Here is a 9,634-nt window from a genome sequence, read left to right as displayed (position 1 = left end):
ACCACTATGCAGCGCGGCATTTCAAAAATTGTTAACATGTTTTACCCCATTGCTATGGTAGTTAATCCGATTTATTACGTCACTTCGATGGCGAATCAGGGATCGATATAATGGGATAGGCATCGTAGTATTACGTAACACACCGAAAGATGTAGTTTAACTCTAGACAATAGGCGCCATATTGCAGGAGGGTTAGAGTTCATAGAGGAAACGTTAAAGGTTAGTAGATTAGGTCACCCAGGCACATCACTAATGTGTTTCACGAGTTGTAATACCGACAGGTAAAAACATTGATTTTGTAAAATTCTCCCGATTTTTAAAATTACTAAATAAGGTTAGTACTTCAAACCATTCTTTGATGAATCTATGCAATATGACGGTAATTTTTGAAACATCTAAGAATCAATCTTAAACATCTTCATGATATTCATTTTTTTGCATGCTCTTGCGCTATCCACAGACTATCCGGTGGAAACTTCAAAGCAACGATCATGCGTTAATATTTACAAAATGGCGAATGATGTAGTTTAAGTCGAACAATAGCGTGACCGGCGTGACGTAGTTTTTGGCATTGTTCCTATATGCACTTTCACCCTCCTGGGCGAATGGGTTCATGTGGTACATCGGAATCACAAGAACATGTACAGTACATACAATGCTACCGGATTGGCACTCTGAAGAGTAAAGCAGCCGGTGTACATGTACCTCTGGGGTTGTACTTGATCAATCATCATAAAACGAAGAACGTAATGCATATTTATTTTGAGCTCCAAGTTGTTATATTAAATATTGCGTAATATGATTAGGGCCGGATTTGCCTTTTGTTGCTGGCCCCTGGGCGCGGCAACATATGTTATTGGCCCCTGGCTCTTCAGCCGGATGGTACAATATGCGCCCGAAGCACGCGAAAAAATTGCCATATTGAAGCTGAGCTGCATGAGCTATCTAGCCCTATGATGGACGGCGATCCCAAGTACTTGCAGAGAGTTGATATTCTTGAGAGGGCACTCTATTCACGTGGTTTCTTTTCCAACGCTAAAAGATCACGGATTTTGGTGGTTTGCAAATAAAAAGTGTCCGCACTATCGATTGATTACGTAACTGTTATGAATAATTTATTAGGTTTTTCAATGCAATCGCCTCGACCCATTAATACATATTATCTGTATTATCAAAGTACTTGGAATAGCAATCCGGTGAGTTCACTGAACTACGCCCTAATACTGATGGCGTTTTAATGGCGTTTAATGGCGCTAATCCTCTCCATACACAGATGAACAAATACAATAGATGAAGGTCAACACGAATGACCTCCTATGTGACATGTTATATGTGATGTACAAAAACCTGAATATCATAAAGATCAGTATTCGTTTGTGCATATGAACTGCACATTTACGTTGCTAGATATTACTCATTATATATAATGACAAATATTGGTATTATGACAATACGGTATATACATTGTATATAAAACGACTAATAGATCCTACTATCATGGCGTCAGGTCAATGTTCATCATACCCCCGTATGTTTCTTAAAATTCATTCATATTTGAGACAAATTGCTGTGCCAATTTTATTGGTGCACAAGTAGATCCGGGTTTTTTTTAATTTTCATTTCCTTTTAATGAAAGAATTAAGGTTTTCCACTGCACGGTGGCCACAAGGGTGATACTAATTTTAATGCTATATTTTCAAAACGAATACGTGCTCCCGGTTGGCTCTATAGCGATTTCACAGAAAAGGTATTTCTAGTGCAATGCAGCGTCGGACTCTAGCTGAGAGCGTAGCCTAAGTCATTCCGGACTCCAAAAAGGGCTCTCCATACACAAATGAACAAACACAAAGGAGGGTAGTCTCCTCCGTGACCGGCTTGATTTCGATGGAGCGGAACCAAATTGGCTGCGGAGGAGACGGGTCATTTTTCCATGCAAATTTTTCAGTGTCAGCCGCCTGGTACTTGGCCGTCCATCATAGGGCTGGATCGCTCAGATAGTAGACTGGTCTCGCAAATCAGAGGTCGACGGTTCGAATCCCGCTTTAGATGATTTTCTTTGCTCCTCTTCTTTTTTTAATATTATTACCTGACCAGTTTCTCTGCATATACATGTATTGTTTACTATTAATACTTTGATCTAATGAGTCAAGGAAGTAAATAATCGCAATTACTTTCCAATATGTCTTACGGTTCTTGACAGTGGCGTAGCGACGGGAGGGGGGGGGGGGGGAGAGGGGCACGTGCTCTGGGCGCCATCTTAAGGGGCGCCGAATTTACCAATTCAGCATCGATTCTGCTTCTCCTTCAAGCGACAAAGGTCCAAATTTTTGCGCGACAGCACAAATTCACATTTAAAAGATCAATTTTAGACCGAAATTCACTGAACTTCATATAACCAAAATTATTTTTTCGCGCGCTCCGCGAGTAATTGTTTCAAGAATGAGGCGCCATTATTGGTCCCGGGCGCAACAACACCGTAGCTACGTACGCCACTGGTTCTTGAGGTACGTATTAACAATATAGGCATTTTCCCCTCCCGAGAAAGATCATACACATGTAGTGGACATGGCACCCTTATATCAAGCCTTGGGATCTCCCCCGGGGATCTCCTTTATAGAATCAATACCATTCTACTTGTGTGTCAGCTTTATTTGTCTCAATATTCGAGTGCAAATACCACTATACTTGATTAGCTCGTAATCGGCGGAAACACCGATAAATAGACCCACATTGAGAGTGATTAGTTGACTGTTCTATTTGTGTGTTTGAAATAAAGTAGGCAAAGTAAAGGATTTTAATTAATAATTCGTGATACTTCTGATGAGTTGTCTCAAGACAATTCGCGAAAGAAAATATATTGATATTAATCCGCGATGTTATAAGGCACGCCGATTACGAGTTGATCAAACTGTAGGTCATTATTCCCTCCGAACCACTTTTTATTGATATGTCTTTACTGTATCTCAGCTACAATATTTATAATCTCACGATTGCACGCATCATATATGGTTTGGGGGAATGCGTGATGCCGAATACTCCTTCGAAATCAAACTGCTCATTATCGGCTCTTTCGAATCTGAAATGATGCAGAAGATGGGTAAAGAAGATGAACACTTCCTTTCTGGCAAGTTGCTCTCCAATGCACTGACGACGACCTGTATACAACGACAAAAGAAAAGAACCCAAATAACTTTAACGAACCAGAAAGGATTCAGCAACGTTTCTCGAGAGCGATTTTATTACCATTTATACTAGTTTACAGGTTCAACGACCTTTTATAATTTTAAAAATAAACAATTAACATTTACTGGAGATTCTATTTTGCAGGCAAATGTATAAAAATCCTTTCGACATTACAGTGAAACTACGTTGATTGCACAAAAGCAGCTAAAAGCGCAACATCTCACAAAAAAGGCTTTATGACAAAATTGCAATGAAAATGGAGAATTGAAGAATACGATACATTCGGATATAAGGCGGTGTCTGGAGAAATTACATGATAAAAATGATATTGGGTGTAAAATTTAACTCTCTCCACGCGGGTGTCGACTGTACTGCAGACGAAGAGTTTAAATTTTCTTCAGAATTGTAAATATTCTTATGACCATAATTGAAATCAACATGAAAAATGCATTAAAATGAGTACAAACAAGCCCAGTATTGGTTCAGTGGTTCTTGAGATATAGCTCTTATAATTATTTGAGAACATATCCCAAAACTTGTGGACTTTTTATGTTGGAGAAGATGGTATCTTACCGTAACTAGAAGGTATTACTTGGTCCACCTTCGTCAAACATCCCTTTTCCATCTATAAAACGGCCAGGGTTGAATTTCTCCGGTTCATCCCATCGCCTAGGATCATGATGAGCTCCCCACAGATTGAGTATGATCATGGTTCCCTTGGGGATGTTATATCCCTTGATGATGGTGTCCTCGGTAGTACTATGGGGAACAGATAACGGGGGTAAGGGGGTTCGAATCCTGAATGTCTCCAGAATAATGGCATCGATGTACGGAAGATCGTCTCGGTCATTAACTTGGGACGTCTGTTACGGCCCACTACGGAATCTATTTCTTCTTGTACCTATATGGATGACAAAGTAAGATGGTTAGATGATTATTGTGAATTTAGCACTGATATGTCATAAAATAGCGTTGTATTGTGTTATAAACTGTTATTCCATTCATTTGAAGAAGAAGCAGAACGGCACATTACAAACGACATTTTGCGACTTATCTAGTGCAAGTGAAACAATATTTAGTTTGGTCAGCGTATTCATGTATTTAATATAATGAAAGACAGATAAAAAGACTAGTTTGCGTCTGACGTCATCTGTCAATCAAACTCGAGCACGGTTTGTATACAAGTGTCGTGATGATATGAGTTGCTGAACACGGCGGTAAAACCGGGCGCCTTATTGATAATTTTACACCTTCAAACATACAAACCATCTCAAAAGTTCGGTATTTATAGTAGGAAACTTTCTTTCACGAAGGCACCATGTCAACAATGCCTAGAAAAGTTGCTTTTGGCCTTGTAAAAGTACGTAATTTTTCGCCATTTACTGCTATTCTTTTTCTCCGATCGGCACCAGATAAATCGACCTTGTACGCGCTATTAACCAATCAAGGATCGTAAAGAATTTGATTGACAGTGACGTCAGACGCAAACTAGTCTTTTTTTATCTTTGTCTTCAATTATAACTCAACTTAAACTAATCATAAATCCATCATTCCACTCATTTTAGTGATAACATTTTTGCCCAAGCACTTTACCCGGGGGTAGGACCGACAATCAAAAATGACCATAGATTACCCTATGGTAACTGTTTATAATTGGAAATTGTGGGGTTGCAAAAATATGGTTACAAAATGTGGCTCAGTGGTACAGAGGTTTGGTGTACGAGGCTGCGTGGGAATAAAGCGAACACACTGTTATTTTAATATTAAAATATTACTTGTTTAATTCAAATACGTCGAGAGGGCCAGCGCCAAGCACTTGGGCAAGCACTTCCCTGATCCAAGGGCCCAAAACATTATATATGCACAGCAGACAGAGCGATTGAATACAGACATCTTAACGGTAAATTAACTCCTGATGTCGAGCGATAATACCATCTACCTTTTTCTGAATATCCGGGTATTCCATTAGGTACATCAAAGCCCAACGTAATGTTGTAGCTGACGTGTCCGTTCCCCAAAAAAACAACTGTGACAATGATGTCAATAGATTGAGTTCATTCAGATGAGCCGTAACTTCTCGAGACAATTCCATCTCTTTCAAGTAGACATCTATGTAATCATGAAGATTTTGCCCATCATAAATCTTCTGGTGATCTTTCACTATTGTTGAAAGGAAGGCATTAAAATCTTTTATCAACTTGGCCATGTCTGTTTTAGGGTGATTCAGTTTTGGTAGAAATTTCGCGATAGCACCAGGTATGAATATCTTCGCACCCGCTGATCCAACGAGTTTCGTTTGACGATCCAGGCAATCGATAATATAACGAAAATCGGCGTCTGAATACTCGTAGCGTTTGCCAACTATGACATCACACAGCACATTAGAAACCGCACCAAGAACAAGAAATTTGTTATCGAAAGGCTTGCCTTCATATTTTTCAAACTCCTTGACTAACATTTCGGTTTCGTCGGCTATCTGTCCTTCGTAACTTTTCCTACCAAGCCCGAAGCCCCGCAGAGTAGACAAGGTAAATCGGCGTTGTTGTATCCATACTTCATCGGAACTTATTGCAACCCCTGCAAATAACAAATGAAGTTAATGATTATCATCATCTTCCAAGTTTTAATTTAAAATTTCAAAGTTACTTAAACTTCTAAGATTTTACCGAGAATCGACTGGGAATCCAGGTTTTCCAATCGTGAAACATGGATTATCTTAAATTCGTTTTTAAATCGAGAATGCATGGACGTCTTTTCAAAAATGCTTCTACATCATTGTTTTTAATCGAGAAAAGGCCATAAACTTTTACTTCATCTACGTACGTATTTTTGATAGCAAAAGCAGGCGAAGTGGCAAACTTCTTAAACTGGACTTTACAGACTTGTGATGTGAATGTACTTAACTTCACCGCCGCCATTACTTGGTTGCAACACCTCAGGTCGTGCTGCAGTGTGCTTATTATGCCCAGCTTCTTGAACGGTCTCCAAATCATTTGCAACAACAACGAGTAGCTGAGGGCCAAGTTTGAGACTATACAACTCGTCATACTTTTTGCCGAGAAGTGTCAAAAACCTATGCGGAGCGAGGCTGCCAGCTCTGAAGTACTGGACAGCAATTCCAGGGATGCTTCCCAACCATGGCCAAGCAAATGGTCCTGGCGGAAGGTTCGAAGGGCGGCGAACATACCAGACGATTGTCGCAAATAGAGCAGAACAGACCAAAATGGTACCGAGATCAAGAAATGGTGAGATTCTTTCCAATATCGCTGACATGATTCTGATGTTGGATTATACCAGGTTAACGTAATCGATTGTAATCGTACGATCTTTTATAGGCGGACAAGAACATCAGGCTCTGGGTTTGTGTGGTCAAAGATTGTAGGGGAGAGCGGGGAGTGTGCGCCCTATTTTTTTCTGACCAGCCTAGCGATGTCAATTTTAAGGATAGGGATGACCTGATTAGCCCATGTGAAAGCCCTATGTCTTGGCTATACAACAACAATCTCAGAGCTACTGGTCTTACAATAGCAACAGGATGGAGCAAACAAAATATTTTTGCAAAGTCGCGAACTTGCCCCATGTTGGGACAGGTTCGCCCATATGGTGGGGCAAGTTCACCCTAAATCAAAACAAGGTTTAAACAGTGCATAACAAGAACATATTCAAAACAAACATTTATCAAGAGTATATAGGGCATTCATTAGTCTTCTGAGGAGTTACTAAATTTATTCCAGGGGTTGGGATCAGGGTAAAATGTAAGGGTCTAAAGTGAGCTTAAATGGTTTTTTTTTTTTACAACGGAGGATTATGGATTAGGACATAAATGGTGGTATGAGTAAAACATGCTTTTCAGTAGTTTTATCTTGTTTAATGGTATATCAATATTTTGCATAATACGCTAATGGGGGCAGGTTCGCCCACCAGTTTGGGTCTAAGTCCGCCCGGGGAAAATATAGGGCGAACATGCCCCATCCTCAAAGGGGCGAACGTGCCCCTTGTGCACATCTTTGTATTTTCCCCAGGGTATGCAAAATACAACTCGAATGCCGAGTGTATAACTGCATTACATCTTTGACAAATCTCGTATGCTTCTAATACATATTTCCATTAAAACCATCTGTATTTATGTATTGATGATAAAACAACATTATAAATGAAAAAAAAAAACACGTTTTCGTGCAATTCTTTTCTTTTGGCCGCAGTTCGATGAACACATTATTATATGTCGCATAGCTAATATGAGAAGTTTATAATGACATACCGTAAAACCTCGTCTACAAGCATATAGAGTGCTTCTGATGAAAGCTAAATTAACGCAGGCGCCATTATGGAGTTACAGATCCAATCATATACAAACAAGTATTATTGTAAGACAAATTTATTGTATTGGTATATTTACGCTTGTTTCATATTAATTTAGCTTCCATAAAAATACTATAATGCTTGTAGACGAGGTTTTACGGTATATCACCTAATTTTGCCATCACCAAATTCCCCGACAGTGCTAAAAATCAAGGGGTGGGCGAACCTGCCCCTAGGGCGAACATTCCCCGCTCTTCCCTACTCACTCACCCGATATTTCAACCTTTTCATTTAGCCACACAAACCCTCCACGCACGCACTGCCCGTGTGTAGAGGCATGTGTAGACTTGGACTTGGACTTGGACTCGACACATCGAAGCAATGGCAGTGATGCATGTGCGATACAGCTCGATGCATTTGCCCTTGGAAAATAGGTATATAAATTAAGTCCTACACACTAACGGATAGGCACACAGTATTGTGTACATTCTATACTTCAACATAGTGTAAAAACCAACTGAAAAAATATTGGAGTGAAGCCATGTTTTGTTTGTGCTTTGATACAGACTTCACTCCTTGTTAACCCTGCAATCGCGACAGACGTGCCAAGGATTGGCTCGTGATGTTTAGTTAGATGACGGCGAATATATTGTCATCATGTCTTGCACGTGAATCATTATTCAATTATACTCAATGTAACTCTGGTAAGACTTATTACACACATATTATGTATTTTCATCAGTTTGTCTGATGATGTAAATTCTCAATAAATCTCTTAAACTTAGTTTCTGTTTCATCTGGTTCAACTCGTGATAGTCATTCCCGTTCCCGTTCATTATCCCTCATCCTTTGGGACTCCAAATCTGGTACCTCGCTCTGCTTTTCCTCTGGACTAATTCCCCAATAGTCACAATTTTGATCCTCTACTCGAGACCAACGCTGAGACAGGAATACCACTTCCGGGAAAACCAAAACATCCGGTCAAGGTTCACTTGCAAATAAACTCTAAATAGCTGTAACAGACCTGATGAACCTCTTCAATCAAATCTGGTCAAATATGGTTTAAATTTAATAGTGAGAAGCGCACAAATATTGGCACTCTATCATCTGAGCTATCCAGCCCATGGACGGCGATCCCAAGTAGCCTACCAATATGACGATAATAATGGTTCAGAAACTATCTAAGCAACATGGTTGAACAAATTCATCAGGATCGGTAGAGTAAAGTCAGTCAAAAGGTTCTTATTTCTGATCCAATAAATTGCACTTACTGTGTACGTTTCGATAACCACTCGGTTATCTTTATCAACACTGAATGAAGACTGCTACTGTGAACTGGTCATCCAATCACCTATTGCTTTTGAGATTTTCAGAGATGAAGGTCAATATCAGCTTTCTCACATTTTTGATGAACTGCTACATCCTGTGAAAAATCCATCAAAACATCCAACAGGAAAAAAATCAACTGGCAACACAGTCAACAAGTCAATCACCAAAAAATCAATAGGTGATTGGATGACCAGTTCACAGTAGCAGTCTTCATTCAGTGTTGATAAAGATAACCGAGTGGTTATCGAAACGTACACAGTAAGTGCAATTTATTGGATCAGAAATAAGAACCTTTTGACTGAGTATCTAAGCAACAGAAAACAATATGTTTATTATAATTCTTATAAATCAAAATCACGCGATATTATATGTGGTGTTCCGCAAGGATCAATCCTGGGTCCAATTCTATTTTTACTCTATGTCAATGATATATTAAACTAAATACATCCAAAGTATTCGAATTCGTCCTTTTTGTAGACGATACCACTATTTTGTACTCCCATAAAAACGTAGAACGCCAGATAAATATTGTTAATGATGAATTAAAGGAAGTAAGCACTTGGTTTAAAGCTAATAAATTGTCAATAAATGCCACCAACAAATTACATGATACTTGGCACACCAAAAATGACATCGATGAATCAAGACCTGTAAATCACACCAGATCATACGACTTTAGAAAGAGTGCATCAAACAAAATTCCTTGGTGTACTAATAGACGAATGTCTCACTTGGAAATGTCACATGTGTATCTAAAACTATATCAAGAAATGTCGGAATCATGAATAAACTAAAACATTTTGTTCCAAATCGTATTGTT

General features: G+C 39.2%; 1 protein-coding gene across 1 annotated transcript; it reads right to left on the bottom strand.

Moving 5' to 3' along the window:
• Positions 1-2,976: 2,976 nt before the first annotated feature.
• LOC140152395 (steroid 17-alpha-hydroxylase/17,20 lyase-like) lies at positions 2,977-3,893 on the bottom strand. The gene is made up of 2 exons (XM_072174701.1): positions 3,776-3,893; positions 2,977-3,155 (listed from the first exon to the last, which is right to left on the bottom strand). The coding sequence occupies exons 1-2, from the start codon at positions 3,891-3,893 to the stop codon at positions 2,977-2,979; spliced, it is 297 nt and encodes a 98-aa protein (XP_072030802.1).
• Between the last annotated feature and the right edge of the window lie 5,741 nt (positions 3,894-9,634).

The sequence above is a fragment of the Amphiura filiformis genome, chromosome 5 (assembly GCF_039555335.1).
Source record: "Amphiura filiformis chromosome 5, Afil_fr2py, whole genome shotgun sequence".
NCBI lineage: Eukaryota > Metazoa > Echinodermata > Ophiuroidea > Amphilepidida > Amphiuridae > Amphiura > Amphiura filiformis.
Note: the sequence above shows the minus strand (reverse complement) of the source record. Positions and strands in the feature narration are given on the sequence as shown.

What these genes read in the sequence shown, in the direction of transcription:
- LOC140152395 (XM_072174701.1), bottom strand. Translation starts at nt 3,893, where the DNA reads ATGATCATACTCAATCTGTGGGGAGCTCATCATGATCCTAGGCGATGG. An exon ending in GTTTGACGAAGGTGGACCAA is followed by an intron (nt 3,156 to 3,775) that starts GTAATACCTTCT and finishes CGTTGTATACAG; the next exon opens with GTCGTCGTCAGTGCATTGGA.